This window comes from Bemisia tabaci, chromosome 1 (assembly GCF_918797505.1).
Source record: "Bemisia tabaci chromosome 1, PGI_BMITA_v3".
NCBI classification, from domain to species: domain Eukaryota; kingdom Metazoa; phylum Arthropoda; class Insecta; order Hemiptera; family Aleyrodidae; genus Bemisia; species Bemisia tabaci.
The window spans coordinates 5,078,505-5,097,497 of NC_092793.1; the positions used below are offsets into that span (position 1 = coordinate 5,078,505).

At 35.9% G+C, this 18,993-nt stretch overlaps 1 protein-coding gene across 3 annotated transcripts; it reads right to left on the reverse strand.

Annotated features, from left to right (window-relative positions):
- Nucleotides 1–777: 777 nt before the first annotated feature.
- CPT2 (Carnitine palmitoyltransferase 2) lies at nt 778–18,782 on the reverse strand. 3 transcript variants are annotated; one of them, XM_019048809.2, is made up of 13 exons: nt 18,506–18,781; nt 17,155–17,216; nt 15,655–16,059; nt 14,780–14,921; nt 13,470–13,626; nt 12,366–12,633; nt 8,420–8,613; nt 7,666–7,835; nt 6,848–6,961; nt 6,368–6,479; nt 5,549–5,741; nt 5,043–5,168; nt 778–2,243 (listed from the first exon to the last, which is right to left on the reverse strand). In XM_019048809.2, the coding sequence occupies exons 1-12, from the start codon at nt 18,524–18,526 to the stop codon at nt 5,045–5,047; spliced, it is 1,962 nt and encodes a 653-aa protein (XP_018904354.2). In that variant the 5' UTR covers nt 18,527–18,781; the 3' UTR covers nt 778–2,243; nt 5,043–5,044. The 3 variants fall into 3 exon arrangements, with proteins under 3 accessions (XP_018904354.2, XP_018904355.2, XP_018904356.2); XM_019048810.2 differs by lacking the exon at nt 778–2,243 and adding an exon at nt 2,263–2,478 and having other exon boundaries at nt 18,506–18,782; XM_019048811.2 differs by lacking the exon at nt 778–2,243 and adding an exon at nt 2,507–2,761 and having other exon boundaries at nt 18,506–18,782.
- Between the last annotated feature and the right edge of the window lie 211 nt (nt 18,783–18,993).

Genomic DNA, 18,993 nt, shown 5'->3' on the forward strand with positions numbered 1-18,993 from the left:
AGCGATTCGCCATTTTGGATCCTCGCAGTAAACACCACCGTTAACGCCACGCCTGCACACAGTGGATCGAGTCAATCAGAGAGGTCGGACATACATTTTTTTTTAAATAAAACTGCAAATTTCGATGTTTAATTCGTCACATTTCAAATTTTAAGGGGTGCTTCTATAAGAAAAGTTCACGAGGAAACCAATGGAACCACTTTTTGAACCTCAAAGTTTTGTATAAACGGAGTTATAAGCGTTTAAAGTTTGAACATTTTTTCCGACCTCTCCTATTGACTCGATCCACTGTGCCGCCCCGCGAGTGAAGCTGCGAGTGCCTGGACAGTCATTAAGCCTTCACTTGCGTGCATATGCAACACGGACATCCATCAAGCCCAAATAGTTGCATCCAGGAGTTGAAAATGAAGTTTTTATACAGTTCGTCGCATTTGATAATGACTTAGGGCGCTTTGCTGAAGTTCCTCTTACACCATACCTTTCAACTTTGCCTATTGTACCAATGAGGTGAACTAACAATGATTTTTATCAATTGTCATTGTCATTGCGACACTGTCAATTAACCGAATAATACTTTGATTGTTTTTTGTAACAAAGTTTCCGTCCTCGGTTGTGAGCTGCGGCCCCTACCTAAGAACGGCGAATGCGGGAAAGTCGTTTCATGGTTACTTCGGGAAAATTCGAGCGCGCATCTCAAAATGTTTGTAATTTTTTTAAAGTTTTTAATTTAGCGTGACATGGTAAAATAATAGTGCTGGGAGAAGAAAAAAGGCTGGCTTAAAAAATAAAAATTTAAATTTATTTTGTAATTTATAAAAAATAAAACTTTAACAGAAATAAGTTGAATTGCAAACTTGCAGGCACACAAAAAAAGGCGGTATTTTGTTACAAAAAGGTGCCTAACGTTACCAGATACAATATGAATTTTTGGAATCACAATTCCACGCCTGATTTATGGATGCCCTATATTAGGATACAGTTTAGCTTAGTATATATATATACCTCATAAAATCCCTAGTATGTTGAACCCTTCGCTTCGGATCACTTTGTGAAAAAGTTTGTGCATTCCCATTTGACAAAACAAGGAAACCTACATATAGGGTGTAGAAAACCCCCTAGAATTCTTGATGGGAGTATTGGATAAGAAACTTTGGTAAGATAAAATTCTGATTCCACACTGGAGGAAAGGGAGGTATTCTTTGCAGCTAAAACTGGTGCTTTAAGCCTATTAATATCATGATTCATTAAGAGTGAAGGATAAGGTCTGCCTCATTAGTTTGCATTAAATTTAAAACATTTCTAAAGTTACAGAAAATATTTGTACAACATAAATTTTGACTATGTATAAGAGAGTTTAATGACCTCCAGGTGGATAAATCAAAACTGACTGACTATTTCAAACTCAAGGACAAATTACTATCTTTTCTGAAAACTTTCACAGACATAATACAAAAAAAAAGACTATCCTTCCATTTTCCAAGCTAACTCCGGAGTAAAGTTTTTTAATTGGGTACCTTACAAATTAGTCTATACATCCCTAAATAGTCTTTCTTAGACAAAATTAATACTGCAAGATAAAAATCACCGACTACAGAAATTTACATAGACTGAGTTCATATGATTAGCCATGCAAACTTAGCGCAACAAGTTTGCCCTACAACCACACATTAATTGGTAATGAAAATAACAATGATTTTATAATTTTGTTCTATTTCAAAGTACCTATCAGCTTCGATTTCATTTTCTATAAAAATAAGGGGGGAAAATGCACTAGGTATATTTTGCAAAGAGACAATGCCGATTTTCATATTGGATACAAAAGTGAACATATGATTTCCTTTTCTAAAAAAATGCCACTTCCTTCTCCATTTCACTGTGTGCATGATTTTTTTCTTTTAATATTTCTGAGACATTGTGAAGAGAAGGAAGTTTTAAGTTTGAGGTAAGGCAGAAAGCTTTAATTATGTGGGTTCAACCAAGATTTTTTGGACGTCTCGTTAAAATTTTCGGAAATTAGATTCCGCTCTGATAAGATACTTCAATAAAGATATGTGCACCTTAAAATATTTTTCAGTCTTCTATTGATATGAACATTAAAAAATCATCAGTCTTCCAATAATTAAAAAATCCATCTTCCCAAAAGATAACTTCCTAGACCGTTCTCTGTCCTGCTACGACTGTAATTGACCGTTGATGCCAGACATCAAAAACTTGATAGCTCCATACAAATTACTGAAGAAAATCTGTACAGAAAAATTCAATGCAATTTGATAAAAACTTCCGAAAAAAGGGGGGCGTGAGTGACGATACATGAAAAGTTCCACAGGAAAGTGAAACTGACTGAAGCACATTATTTGAAGAGTTTGCTCGTGGAAGGACAGATTGTAAAATTGGCCTTAGTTTTGAAAATCAATTATACAGCATCAGCGCATCTTCGGAAATGATGTCTTCATGTTTTTATGTTGATCCAACACTCCTCTGTAAAATTAAGGGCTGAAATGTACAAAGTCAATTGCTCAAAGTTTCAAATGAGTTTTGCTCCAAAAACAATATTCTTTTTCAGGCGCTCTTCCAAGTGTTTCTTTTATACTTCTCATGGGTCTGACACTTCCGTTGGAAAATCGAAAAAGTTGAAATACTATTATGAGATACCATTATGAGTGGAAAGAGTTTCAAAAGATGTATGAACCATGGTACATTTGAAACACCAGATCTCCTTGAGCCAAAAGCATCAAAGCATGAACAGTTAGAAGGGTAGCAACTGGAAAGTAAAAACGAATAATGCATGAAGCTCAAGTTTGGAACTGTGAGTGAATCTCTTCAAATCAGTTTGGAAGAATTAAAAAGGCAAGAAAGCAAAAAGTGTGTTGTTATTAAAGCCATAGAATTTTTACACTTGAAAATTGGAGCTTGTTCTTTACAATTTTTGTATTGGGGGAGAAGGGGGGTACAATTATTGTCTTTACGCTTGGGTCTTAAAAAGTTTCCAATTTTGGAAGTTTAATGAGTGAAAATAAATAAATTCTAAAGTTGTTTTGTTGTTACATTATGCTTAGTGTTGCAATTACTTAATTTTTTGTATGCCACACTACTTTCCTTGTGTTTTTGCAATAATTTCAGTATTTGAATATACACCTTTTCGAATGGAAAAAAAGGCAAGCATTAATCACTCATCTAAATCTGTTTCTAGGACAAAGTATCTGTTAATTACAATGACATACCTTTCAATTTCTATCCTATTAAAAATAGATCATTCAACCATAAAATAGAAAACTGAGTGTTTTGAGTGCAGATTTTTGCGAAATTTTTCTAAAAGAAAATGTAAAGGTGAAATAAACTACCTAATTTTAGTTAGTTTCGATTACTGAAGTCTGGTGCAGATCCTTTAACCATTTTCTTTTGATAAACGAGAAAAAATAATTGTGCAGGTAATGATTCTAGGTAAGTAAAAAAAATTGAATAAAAGAGGAGATCACTTACTATAAGGGGCTTGAGTAAGATGTCGTGAATGAGAAGCAAGCTGAAGACTTGAGGATTTGGAAATCAATATGCAAACATTGTACAACCGAACACAAACATCAAACCACAAAATACAAACACAAACCAGTGTTGTACACACTTTGTCAGCATGGCAAGCTTTTAGTGAAGCTGACAGCTTTCATTATAAAACCTCCCCGGTGAGTGGTTTTGGTTTTGGAGATGAATAAATTGTAAAGCACGGACTTCGCGGGAGATTAATTTTTGAGGAAGTTTGAAACAATAAAGCATCTCATAAAAATAAAAATGGGCTTTTGCAAAATCTTAATCAATACCAAAATAGTTCGAAAGAGATGAGTGATGATGGACAAACATAACAAAAAGTATAAAACTTTGGTAAATGTGATAAAGAACACAGTTGGACCGCCTTAAGCAGAAAGGAACCAAGCCACATCAGCTATTGCCAAATTTAAATGGGCAATTTAATTTTTTACATGAAAACGGTTGAGCGGATTTTTGTACACATTTCAGTGAATTTCTGCATAGAATGAAGCAAGTACCTTGAAGTTTTCAAAGGAATCCGAACGAGCGTTCTCTTGTAAAAAATTAGATTTCCCACTTAGATTTGGCGATAGCTGATGTGGCTTGGTTCCTTTCTACTAAACGCGGTCGAGTTTGTTTGAGGGTTACCACAGAATTCAGAAAATGAAATTCCTGGACATTTCCCTAAACTCTTTGACACATTTTGGGAATATTTCCTGACATTTGGGAGTGTTCATAAATTACAAGGCGCACTATTGCAGCATTTTGGATCCCCCTCCCTTGAAACTGCGCAACGCTCTCCTCAACATTTCCTCTCCTTAGAGAATCATGCAATTTTTGAACGGTCCTTTGGAGGAAACCCTAGATGTTTGAAAAGACATAACTTGAAATAGTTTCCACGCAACATTTGTTGTTCTCCATCATCTCTCATCTCCTTGCTGAGATTTAAAAAGGGTGTACTCTACTTACTTTAGACTGCATCCTGTCTATTATCAACATCATGCACATGCATTCCTTGTTAGTTTCGTTTACTATGGTGATACAGGTTTGTAGTAGTTATTTAAGTTGATAGGAATCTATCATTAACCTACAGGGGCGCTATTTCAGGACATTGCAGAGCCGTGCAATAAAGGGACAGGATTTTTTTTTTGCTCAGCTTCTCATCTTGGAAACGACAAACGGCTTTCCATGGCCTGACTCAAAAGCGCAGGGCGGGGCAAATGCCCAGCCTGCCCCTCTCAAATGGCGCCCCTGGTAACTTAAGGATTACCATTCAAATTAGAATGAAATTTTATTCGAAAATTAATCTGCAGAGAGAATCGGAGGTTGATGAGCTGAAATTTACATGCGGGTCAAAGCATAAGAAATAGATTGAAGCACAGCATCTCTGCGGCTATTTACATCAATTATACATGAGTGTATTAGAGCAAGTAAAGAGTAATGCAAAATCCTACCAAAAACAACTGCAACCAAATAAAACCTTATGCAAATTTTCAGAAAATATTTGAGAAACAAAAGCCTACCTTCATTTGAGGATGCTGTAAATATCTTGAAGGGCCATTGAAAGACTTTTCTGAAAGCCAGCCCCGTCAGATTGACCTCGATAGCTTGTGACAATTGCGCCCAATTTATCATCCAGGATGGAATACCTGCAATCAAGAGACAAAACGAATGAAAATCTTATAAGATATTAAATTAAATGAAAAATTTAATTTCTATCAAAATTTCAAATTTCTACCTATTTCAACTGTCCTATCTTCGAGACGTAAAAAGAAGAGAAAAAGTCTGTTAAATGATACACTAAGAGACACTGAAAGATTATAGAGAAGTTTCAGCATTAAAACTGAAATTACGCCAAAAGTTAGGAAAAAAATTAGAGCCATTCCTTATTAAATCTGTTAAAACATGAAAAAACGGAAAAATTTCTCTGATTTTTCCTACTGTCTTTTATTTTTTAAATTTCTAAAAAACCTGTGACTAAGCAAAACTAAAAACTTTCTATGGAAGGAAATTTTAACTGAATGCTTACCCAATTCCAAAGCCATCTTTAACAACAGGACCAAAACCTCCCAACATGACAGTGGGTGAAGTTAGGGTTGATGTTGACAAAATGTTGTGATTGATTCTTTTGTATGCAATGTCTTGAAAGATAGCGGGAATGCGATTATTTTCATTTTGTGCGATAGTGCGGAGAGCAAACAAGTGCCTATCAAACCCTTGACCTGCAGGAAAGACATCATGACTAAGCTGATTGACGAAATCCGACCTAATTTTAAGAGAGAAAAATTGGACCGGCAGATTTCAAGACATCAAAAGTACAAAAAATTAGCTATCGTGTGCGTGTCCATCCTTATTGCTAACTTCCTATGATATTCTGCTACTGAAGATTATACAATGCTCATCAATGCTGATTTGAAGGTTTACAGCTTACGTTAACAGCGTATTTTTCTCTAACAAACGCGACGAGAAAACTGAACAACAGATCTCTGAAGAGTCAAATTAACTACCCATAATTGTTCAAATTGATTACCATTAGGATTCAAAAAATTAGTCACAATTGCACCACAATCAATCGTGCAGTTCTAGTCTTTATTTCAATAGATTTGAATTCAGCTTGAGATACAAATTTCATGTACGAGCATGTCTATTGATACTTTGATGTTTAAGGAGAAATATGCGATTCTTTCTAAGGCAACATTCTAAGGTTGATCATAATTTTCCTTATAAAAAAAAAAAAAAAAAAAACAAAATATGTATGTTCACTGAGTCACTATAAATGATATCCTAAAAAAAGTCAGAAATTGTTTATTCTTTCCGTAAGGAAAAAAATCCAGTGATGGCAACTCACCCATTGCAGCTTCCTTTACTAGATTACTATGCTTAGTAGAACACTCCATGATGGCTTTTTTTAGCTCATCAACACTTGGTTTGTTGGGGCCATTAATTGCTTTACAGAATTTCTGAAAAGATAAAATAAATCTGAATGAACGACCCAAACTTCAATTTCCGAACTCCTTTAGAAATACAGAGACAAAATTAAACTCACTTTAAGAAATGCACATAATCGTCTGCTGAAACATGAAATCTTCATTTCACATGATGACAAAAGCTTTAGAATGCTACTGGATGCTACTGGTCACGAGGATTTTGGTCTCTTTCTTCTTTTATCTCATCTTGGGGCTTCAAAATTAGCCTAATTATTTTTTTTTGGATTGCGGTTCACCCGGATTTTTGACAAAACCACTTGAGAATGACTGGTTGCTCGTAATGTTAATAATGATTGTGTCGATTAAAATCAGGTTGATAATTATATTATAAACATACAAACCGTTGTTTCAATAGTGCAGGGACGAACAGTCTCTGTGCGACCATGTTTGAAGGCTGCTGTGCTACAAGACTCATAGGTTCCAACCTGTTTACCTGCTAGTTTATCATACGCAACCTATGCAAGAGCAAAAAAAAAAACCTAATTAATAATTTAAAAATTACTCAGTGATAAATGGTTGAAAGTGTTTTTCAAAGCCTCCTAGTAAAGCTTTTATTCCAAATTCCTAATGCTCCTACTAAATCAGATGACTAGCCTGCCTTTCAATGGAAGGCATTTGGTTAAGATTCGATCTGCTGCCTCTTAATGCTTCAATGTTTATTTATTCTTGAAGGGGTTAAAATAGTAAACCAAAACTTAAGACATTTGTTTAGAACACCAAAAAGTACTACAGGCAACTTTTTACACCTACCCAAAGCAATACTATCTCTTTTAAGCTGCGCCCTTAATTTTAAGAGAGTAAAACCACCTCACTTTGATTCAATTATTATTTTGAAGGATCAAAGAAGTGAAAAAAAAAAGAGGCTCTGGTTTGGCTGGACTTAAAAAAAGTTAGACTTGCAGAGCCTTGGTTAGTATTTTTTTACTCCTACCATAAATCTCAGTTTTTAAGTTTGGGAGAGGCTCTCATTTATTAGCTTCTAACTAATTGTAAAAAAAAACTCATCAGCCCGATTAAGAAGAAAATGCCGACAAAGAAGATTTTTAAAGAAAAAAAAGGTAAGCAACTTTTAAACAATAAAAGCAAGGACAGAGCTTTCTAAACTATATCCGACACCTCTGAATTTTAAAAGCATACATTATAATACAATGTATTTTACCTGGAATGCTAATTGCATGACTAGGTCTGGACTCACACCTTTCTTTTTGCATAAATTCCGACCAAAAGATTCGAATTGTGAAAAGTCAATTTGCAGGGAATTGCATGTTTTTTTATAATCTTCCTTAGCTTTGATAATGGAGGATTTAACATTATCATCAAGTTTGAAATCTAAAAAAGGAAATTGAAAGCAATTATTCGTTGCAAACTTAAAAAAGGTATTTTACTTTAAACAAATCAATCAATCTTTTTGAGAAAAGTATTGTACAGAAACACAGGGATCTTTCTTGGTGTCATACTGCACTCAAGGCTGAGTTTAGGCGATCAATATCATATTTCAGGGATAAATTTTAAACTGAATATAATTTTCTTCAAATATGCAAGAGGAGAAAATGAGAGAACCATTACTCTCTTAGCAGTTGGTGAAAACTTTAATTTTTAGGGCTCTAAGACTCAACCCTCGAAATTATTCTCTTATTGACTGTTGGGCACTTTGATTGGCAAAAGAGACAATTATCTTTTTCTCCCCTTTGAAATGATTTTATAAACGTTTTAAGGAACTTTTTGCTTTTATCACAATATTTTAAAAACGGAAAACCTTACTGCAACTCCATGAAGATTCTTTCCCACTGCCCCATTTAATCTCCTCATTCTAGGATTTTATGAAAGATATTTTTCGTGAGTTCTATAAACACAAAACCAGAAAATTGAAATGAAATTACACATTGATTTAATAGTATTTAAAAAGTGTGTACCTAATTTTTTGACAGATGAGATGATAGAGTTGTCAGGCTTGGAGTCAGGATGAATGACAGGCTTAGTATCACTGTCTTTGTAAGTGTCTTGGAAATAGCGTAAAACAGCCACCCCGTCACCCCAAGAGTGCTCAAAATTGAGGCCGGCCACACCATCTGCTGATACAATTAGAGAGAAACTCTTGTCAAACCATCTGCAAACAGAGAATAAAATCAGAATAGAATATTACTAAAATAAATATTGAGGTACTTTTCAGTTCTTCATCCCCCCAGGGGGAGGGGGGGCGGGGGGCAACTCAAAAATTTCAAATGGCAACCCCCATCATGTGATACATCGTTAGAAAGAGCATAAAAAAAGAAAATTTTTGGCGCAAACCGGAAGTCGATCTGACCCCCCTGTCAAAAGTTAGGGGGGTCCAAAGGTTATTTAGGGGGTCCGTACCTTCATTTTTTAGAGTAGCTTCGGCGGCTCTTGGACATACCGTTTCTCTTTTCAAAGAGTCCTCGAATACTCCAAGTCTGATACCGAAGTCTTCATATTGCCCCCGGGCCACCACAGCCCCCCCGTAGGGGGGGGATGGGCCTGTTACAATGAAACATTGCATTAAAATGCGAAAAGTCACAGAAGAGCTTCAAACTTAGCATCAAATCCGAGTGGAACTTCTTGCCGATGTTAACGCAAACGCAGCCTGCGACTTTAAAGTGAGTTTTCAAAACTCTTAGCCCCCTGCCCCCCCTGATTTTTGGTTGCAGAGCGGGTAAAAACCGGGAAATTCACTACAAATAATGCCCGAAACTAATGTCCAACTTGAGGAGGACCCTTGAAACGTTGCGATCAGTCGGAGCATTGGAATACAAGGACTGCCACCCCCTTAAAGTACGGAAATATCCAAAACACCCCCGCTGCCCCCCTCATTTTTCGTTGCGGAGCGGGTAAAAACCGGGAAAATCGCCAGAAATGATGCCCGAAACCACTGTAGAACTTGACGAGAACCCTTGAAACGTTGCGCTCAGTCGGAGAACTGCAACACAGGAACTGCCGCCCACTTTAAGGACGGAAACATCCATAAAACCCCCGCTGCCCCCCTCTTTTTTCGTTGCAGAGCTGGTAAGAACCGGTCCATCATTTCTGGCGATTTTCTCGGTTTTTACCCGCTCTGCAACGAAAAATGAGGGGGGTAGCGGGGGTGTTTTGGATATTTCCGTACTTTAAGGGGGTGGCAGTCCTTGTATTCCAATGCTCCGACTGATCGCAACGTTTCAAGGGTCCTCCTCAAGTTGGACATTAGTTTCGGGCATTATTTGTAGTGAATTTCCCGGTTTTTACCCGCTCTGCAACCAAAAATCAGGGGGGGCAGGGGGCTAAGAGTTTTGAAAACTCACTTTAAAGTCGCAGGCTGCGTTTGCGTTAACATCGGCAAGAAGTTCCACTCGGATTTGATGCTAAGTTTGAAGCTCTTCTGTTAACAGAATATTACTGGAGCCCTTGTAAAAAAGACAGAATGTTTAAAAATGTTAATTAAATGGCTCTGAGATTCAATACTCACTAGATAATGTAGTGAATGAAAAAGGCTCCGAATCTTCCGAGCTGAAATATATTTTACATGACAAAATAACAACTTAATCAGGGGAAAGGCTGCAATAAAATACAATTGTTTAAAAACAAACTGGGACGTTTCGAAATAATTACAATCTCATTTTCAACTCTTTGAAAATTGAGTCTGGCTTTCGCAATGACAGTGAACGGACACCTCATTTTTCACTTGTTTCTGGTTGGAACTGAGATTGTAATTATTTCAAAACATCACGGTTTTTTTTTTCTTTTTTTTTTTTCTCCAATCTTTGGTATTTTATTGCAACTTTTCTCCAAATTAGTCAGTTACTTAAAAATATTTTTCGGCTGATTAAGTTCTATCTACAGTTAAAGTATATTACTGACCAATAAAGCTGGTTAAAAGGAGTTCTTGACCTCAAATTTAGTTCCTTGCAAGTTCACAAGCTCAGACAAAGACGGGAAAGCACAAGTGTATTGTAAAACAAATGTTACAAGAGGGCTTCAAGAGCGAATAGTGACTGAATTCTTACGGTGTTAATACTACCTTTCACATGAATCCTGCTTGACTGACAAGATTAATGGCACTCACAGAGCAAATGCAAGATAATCAATAAAACCTATTCAAAAGCTGAGAGGGCAATCACTCAAACTAAGCACAATTGTGCCGAATTCTTTGCTAATGATATCTTATATTTATGAAGAGTCTAGAAGAATCTACATTCAACTATGCTAGTCAAGGTTTGGCTTTGAGAATATAGATGATCGAATGTTGAGGGCTAGCCAAGGTTTCAACGATTGAGATGCTTGATGCAAAAAAAGTACGAGAAATCAGAAATATAGCAGGCAAGATAAAGTAGGTTCTACCACGCCTGGAAAAATGTTTTTTACACACACATACACACAAAGAGGGGAAAAGGAATTAATCTACACGCTTAGTTTTAGTTTCCCTAATTTTTTCTTCCTCTATCGTGTATTATGTCAAAATCAAAGAAGATAGCTACGTAATCACACACAAACATTTTTTGACAATGACTTGAAATTATTCCGTAAGGTTGGTCCTCCCTTCTTAATCGAGCTTCGGTTATGTTGATTAGACTGCGGAGGAGAAGGGGGTGGGGGTCATTGTGACATTTCTCTCACACTGTGAGTATCAAAACTGAAGCCACTGTTGAGATTAGCAAACCATGAGTCAGACTAAAACAACTAAAATATTTTCAGCAGGGTTCCCTCACGGAATCTCACAAACATGATAAGAGGTCCAGCTGAGCAAAGGTTGCTAAAAAGTAAACAAACGCATCTGTCCAGACAAAGTGCACTCAGAATTTCTTCTATTTTTAGTGTGAATAATTCTGTTTCTTGCTAAGAGGTCAGTTTTGGCATGCATTTCAAATAGTTTCTCTTCTCTGTGTCAAGTGATACTCGGTGTAAGACGAGAGATTTATGGTTCACCATGACAGACTTTTTTGAAACGAGTGATCTCATCATCCTATTTTCTCTCCTATTTTTCTACCTTTTCATGATTTTTTTCCTAATTTTTCGCTATTTTAAATTTTAGAAAGTCAGACTTCATACTGCATTGACAATTTTTCATGTAACATGAACGACAATTCAAATTTAAGTCGGTCATTTTGAGGCTCCGATAGCATCATCAGTTTTTCGTAAGTATTAAACAATTTTTCTTCTTTCATTTAGCTTTGAACGTTAACTATTTTTCAAGATCCACTTAAAAAAAAAAAAAAAAAAAAAAAAAAAAAAAAAAAAAAAGATGGGCAAGTTTTGGAGGAAGAATTTAAAGGGAAAAATAAAGAATGAGTAGTGCTTTTTAACTTAAAATAGATTCCCTTCATTTTAACATATAGTGCAAAGGTTTTAGACATACTGACATTATTAGGTTTATTGGATTCTTAAAATTATCAGAACACTTTGGATCTCGGATTTTGGCTTTCAAACTGAGCCCTAACTAAACCTTAAAAAAGGTTCCTGAACCCAAACCGGACCTTCAACCTTTTCATTCCAACAGGACTTCATTTATCCAGACTCTAAAAAAGTTCGAAAACCAAAAATTCAGCTGATCTTTACATAGTTTGCTATTTAATAAATCACTTGATCTGACGAGCAAGCTTTCATGAAATTGATGATCTTAATGAGGGAGCAGCTTTTGAAAAACGGGGATAATACCGCAATTTTATGGACAACGCCGTCCCAAAGCATTTCGATGTCTTTTCTGATTTAGAAATACTTCAAATTTATTCGAGTTGATCTCATGGTAACTTTTTTGTTATCCCAGTTGTTTTAAATTCTGTGGAAAAAGTAAAGAAATTGAAATCATAATGACAGATACTGATTTTAGAGATTCCTTTTTTTTTGACTGACACTACAAGAAGGATTTACCTGTTAGTTCCGTCTGCATGCAGAAAAAGCCGTGTAGTTTTCTCAATATCATCTTGGCAGTTTTCATCATCAAGAGAAATATTGAAAAGACTGCTGTCAACTAAACCTAGAGCTTCACTGTTTCCTAAACTTTCCAAACTGCCTCTTAGTTTGGCCCAATGGTTTCTATCTAGCGTTGTTAGGACACCAATGGGATACTCTGCTGGCGTCTTCTGATCCAAGATGTACTTCAAACATCCTAGAATTTTGCTGGGCTCTATTATATTTCCTAAACATTGAAAATTGGAGAGGTGATTAAAAAACTTATTCATCTGTCACAACATAAGTGAAAGTGGGAATTTTACTTGAACGGGTTGAATAAGTACATATTTTATTGCAATTCATTTTTTCTACTCGACTCCTTCAGATAGAGAAAACCTCTACGGTCCAAAAATTATTTGCCTGAAATGTGTGTGTGTTTTTTTTTCCAAACAAAAATCATAATGATTTACGCACTGAAGGTGATTGGAAAATTGTCACAGAAAAATTAAGCAGAATGAAAATGAAGCAATGGTCTTTGGTGACCGATGTTCACCAGTCACATATTTATAGGTACCTGCAAATTCCTGCTAATACCTGATGCCTGGTTATATTTGGACCGCGTTAAACAGAAAGGAACCAAGCCACATCAGCTACTGCCAAATTTAATTGGGCAATTTTATTTTCTACATGAAAACGGTTGTGCGGATTTTCGTGCAAATTTCAGTGAAAATTCTCCATGGTACAAAGCAAATTCCTTAAAATTTTCAAAGAAATCCGAACAAACGTTCTCTCGTAAAAAATTTAATTGCCCAGTTAAACTTGGCAATAGCTGATGTGGCTTGGTTCCTTTTGTTAAACTAGGTCCATTTGCTATTAAAGCTGGTGAAGCTAAAAAAGTAAAAAATCATTGTGATCTGGAGGAACATTTTTGCCAAAAGTTATCTTGAAAAGTGAGGAAATAAGTTTTGGGCCTGGTGACTTTGACATAATTGCGCATCAAAATAATAGAAATTAGTCTCTTTTTCAATCATCTTGTTTATTCACAGATAAAAAATTGATTTTTAAAAAAAGAGAGGAGCTTACCTGCTTGGTCTAAGACATCAAAAACATAAAAGTGACCTTTGTGCATGACAAGAATGTGCCGCTTTGATGCATCATGAAAGAGTCTATCTTTATTTTGCTCTGGAATCCGCGAGGTGTTGAACAGGTGCTTGTATTGAGACATGTCCAATGGATAAGCCTACAAAATTGATTGAAAACAGACAAAGTAATCAGAATTATTGTGAGAACAATCAATTCAAATTCCCACTGCATACCACACCAAGAAGAAATTTTAGCACTTTTGGCATAATGCAAATAGCCAAGTAGGATCCCATTTTTAAGCCTTTAAGAAGTCCAAATAAAATCCAAGAGAACCTACAAACACTGCCAACTTTGATGCTGTTTTTTCGCATAAAAAATGTATCAAGGATGGAACAAAATTAATCATGATAATATTATTGAGACATTTTCATTAATATAAAAATTTTTGATTGGAACTTTTAGCGGGAATGTCTAAGTTTTGGAGCTTGCATTACAGGGTGTCTACTAATACCTCATCATCTAAAGTCCCTTCTTTTTTAGTATTTTTCTCTTATTTTCAAGAAAATTCCTCTTTTCACAGGTTTCCTAAAATGCTTGCTTTTCCCGTACATTACAGGCATTTTCAACTGTGACAAAAACACATTTCGTGAAAGAAAAATAGATTCTCATTTGGAAAGTGGAATAAAGGAATGATAAGAAATGAACTAAAACATGTAGAATTTAACAGAACTAAACAGTCTTGAGGAACGTTATAGAATGAATTATGAAGGAAAATTACATGCCTTCAAAATTACTTTTTTTTTAGGTTCATTGCAAAAAATCTCGAACTCTCATACCTTTTTATGGGTAAAATTTTCAACTTCTATACCGAGGTTTAAAAATCTGTGCTTTTACCACTGAGGTAGATAGTTTGAAATATTCAGCTGTCACAATGAATATCTGATCTACTGGCTTGGCGACTCAAAATACAAGGTAACACAGCAACAATGCACAGAATGTGAGCAGCAGCTGTTCTAACAAGACCAACCATTTATGACAACAACGATCTTCTTGAAATGTATGGGTACTAAAAAGTCATTGTAGAGTCCACACAAAATAAGTTTACCTACTTTAAGAGTGCAGCGGAAGATCTGCCAACTTGATTCTTGGAATAACTGTCAATGTTAAACTGATGACAGCTGATCTTCTGTCTCACTCTAAAAGTGCCCTAACTCATTTGGTGCGGGCTCTACAGAAAGCTCTTAAAAAGCTTCAATAATTGTTACAGCCATGCTATGAAAAAAACTTTCAGGATTACTTTAGGAACTTACATTGAACATATAAGCACCATACCAGCTGATGGATGATGGAAGCAAACCAGTAAACGTTCTGAAGAATGGAGTGTCGCTTTTCTTTGGGTTCAAATGAAACACTTCCGGTTCCAAAATATTTGCTCTGAGAGACTTCAAAAACCTAACCAAGCATGAAACACAGCAGTTATAAATAAATCATTCACACATGGACAGGGAAACTTTGATCTTATCACTCACTTCTAGAGACATGGACCAGTAGACAAGATATTACATCATGCACACATGGACAGGGAAACTTTGATCTTATCACTCACTTCTAGAGATATGGACCAGTAGACAAGATATTACATGAATGTTAACTTATCGAAATTTCAAGCAAAACATGTTGAAAAAATTGGGAAAAAAAATAAATAAAAAAATAATCAAGTAATAAGAGCTGAATAGGATTTGTAGTTTAAACTAGAATCCGTCAATTCAAACTGTCCACTTGCAAGAAAAACCATAATCAACGGCCAGTTTGAATTACTGCAAGAAAAAATTTAATTTTTTCAATAGATTAACAACATTTTGTTCATCACAATTTTATCTCTACGGTGACCCATGGTGCAAATATCCTGGAAATCTGGAATCCTGAGAATTGAATCTCTGAATTATTAACCTACTTCGAATAATTTTCAGAAATTGAAAGAAAGCTGTTTTGTTTCTTTGAGTTTCCTGCAATTTTTTGCTTTACTTACAGTGACACAAGATTTATGAGGTAATTTGAAAATATTGAGGACTTAATGATGGATACTTTTCTTCTAAGAATGAGCTCAACATGAAGTTCTATCTAATCGAGACAAACTTCCTTTCTTAAAATTATATTAAACACAGAAAAATGGGCATTTACAAACCTGAGAGATGAAATGAGGAGATTCGTTGTTCTTATCAACTGACTGTTAAAACTAGGTTCTGAGCTGTTGATGTACACTATGATTGGATTGTAGTTGAGCGGCAATGGCACTCTGTCAGAAAAATACACATCTGTCCATGGCTTGGAAATGTAACTGGTATGAGAATTGGCCTTGTCACTAGCCACCAGATGTTTATGAAGAGCCGCTCCATCATTCAGCAAAAATTCCTTTGTGATTTTCTCAGTTGTCTCATATTCACTACTGGAAAGTATTGGTTTCACAGATCGCAGATAGCGATCACAAGTTTTTGAAAGCTCCGGAATCGGCAGACGAGGGAGAGATGGTTGAAAGTGAAGAGTGGGCACACTGCTTATCTGGAGGTACTGATCCTCAGCATATGTATGCCTGCAAAAAGAAGATGATTAGATTGAACTTTTGCTTTCGAAGATTCATTCTTCTTAAAAGGCTAGGTCAGCTTCATTTGCTCATCTCAAATCAAATTATTTATAGGTAACTGGTTTCTTTCGGCTACTACCAAGTTTGTAATTTTACAAACAGATTACTTAATTCCACTAATCGGCTGCAGAATAAAATTTATTGTATTGCGCATTATTCTAATCTCTCCAACATTTAAATATTGGCTTGTTGAATAAATGTTGAATACATTTTTCATTTTGAAATATGAAAACTAAAAAAGCTTATTTTAAATTATAGTTATATTTTCTTTAGTGCAGAGACCTGTGTAAGATGAACCAATCACTATGGTAGTAGTCTTTCTTTTATGAAATTTACCTCCAGGTAGCTCTTTCTTTCAACAAATAAACTAATCGTACCACCTAATAGACTGATTATGAGGGGTCTGTCATTGAACATTTCGATGGCTACTGTCAAAACGTGCTTACCTACAATTGGACGTGTTTATGCTAAAAACAACTGTGTGCATAGGGTTTCCGTGAGACATAGTTCCTTTTAGCATAAATGCATTCAATTGAAACATTGCAAGTCTCCGCTCCGCAAGTTTTATTTTTCCGAGGAAACCAGCAAACTTTCTTATCTTGATTTCCTGTAAATTTTCTATACTCTTAAGAAAAGATATTCACAAAGAATTTCGAGGGTTTTTTTTTTCATTTTGTTCAAACGATATAATCAGAAATTTTTGAACATTGCAATAGGAATAAGGACACATTTTATTGACTGGTTGTTTCAACCAAAAAAGCCCATGGCTTCTGCCTCATATTATGCTTTTTGGATATTTTATGCTTCCAACAGCAGCAAAATTCAAACAAGCTGATTACATTATCTGATCTGTAGACCTCCATTCACCGAATGATACGGCAAATGTGGTCTACTGCTAGCCCATAGCTCACAAAGAATCCTTCCTGGGGATAAATAAACATTTTTTGGCACCCCTGAGTATAAATAATGAATTGCCAAATGATCAGCTTGCTCCTCAACATTTAAGGCAAACATACTAAAAACATGAGACTCAGAACTAATTACCTCCTACGTCTCAAGGCACAGTGGATGGAGAACTCCAGACTGGTCCCTCTTCCATTTCTTATCTGAAAAAAAAGTAGGAAAATCTGTAAAGGTGTGACTTTGTAGCTTAGCAGATGATTCAGTATGCCAGATCGGGGCAAATGATCAGCATTTCGGAACTTTTTGCACCCCACTTACTGAAATTAGCCAAGGACCGAAAGGTGCCACGGATCTTCATCCTCAAGTTACTGACTACATGACAACACAGTTAATTTCATGTATCAATTTCACGACTATGAAAGCAATAAAATCATTTGTACGTCACACAAGGGTGCAATTTTATCATGGTCAGATGTTATTTTGAACTTTACAGGTCAGAAAAGTTACATGCGAGATGTATACCTCGTTTCAACTAATAGTTCCCATTCACACAACCAATTCATTCACAGTAACAGCTGATCGACGGTGTAAGTCGGCAATCACATAACTCGTTTGCTGTGTCTGAAAATCTCCGCCTCCATGTTATTTTTCTAAAGGAGAACAAATTGACATCATTCTTTAAAGTTTTTGTAGAACTTTCTCGGCACAGAGAAGAAAAATCACAGCAGCTTTACAGAATTGCTGTTGAGTAGTTTTCCGTTGAAAAAATAAAGTATGACAGGAAGTCTGCGACGTCGCAAACCGCGTTATGTGATTGCCGACTTACACCGTCGTGATGCTTTACTGTGAACTAATGGAAAACATATGATAGGCTCTTGGCAAGTGAACTTCACTTTGAACATCTGCCGATTCCACAAATGGACGTATTTATGCTACAAGGAACTACATGCAAGCGGAAAGATGGGGTAAGCTTGTGGAAGCTACACGAGAAACAATGTAAAAGTGGATATAGTTCTTTCTGAGAAAACGGAAAAGCGGAATTTGACATTAAATCAAAAGGAACTGAGCGCTAACTCGTGAGCTGTGGACATATGACAAGAGCATTGTGGATAGGGCTTATGAGTTAAAGCGCCCTGACGATGAGCTTGTCACCACGTGCATCTTCGTTGTCACCGCTGACGTCACTGGTGCTTTTAAAGTCCCATTCATTCTTATGGCCCTCAACTAACGAGCACACCCCATCTTACCACTTGCATATAGTTCCATTTAGCACAGATACGTCCAAATAGGCTTGAATGTGTCGCTTTTTCATCAAGCACAGATTAACGTAGCTAACGTAGCAGCAGAAGGTAAGTGCTGAAAAGTCTGTTCCTCGCACAACTAACCAAGACCTCACAGAAATCCTGCAAGATCGGTAATTAGGTAATTCCTTAGAGCAAGGAAAGGACAATTACAGGTCATAAAGCAAGATGTAAGCTGAGTATGTAATCACCTTAGTAAGTTGCCGGAACATATTTAAAATGACACTCTAACTGAAGAATAAAATCATCCGAGACTTGTTGTGGTTCATAAGTAGGTACGAACGCAAATTTGTAGTGAAAGAATTGAAATTTAGGACTAAATAATTATGAATTAGGACAGAATGTGAACTAACAAACTAAGAGTACTAAATCTAACACTACTACACAGATAACAGACTGATAGAAGATAGATAACCGCTTCAATCAAACACTGCTGATTTTGATTAACAAATCACATTCACAATAATAAAATACGAAACGAATCCAGTAACCATCAGCAACAGCTGATTCATGGGTGACGTGGGTAAACGACGTATTATGACGAAATCGTCAGTTAATGACGTGATTGGACGTCATGAGAACTTAAAACAAGGTTGCATTTCTTAGTTATTTGCAAATTTTTTGAAAATGAGCGTCATGTCAAGAAAAGAGTAACATTGAAGAAACTTGGTAACCCAGC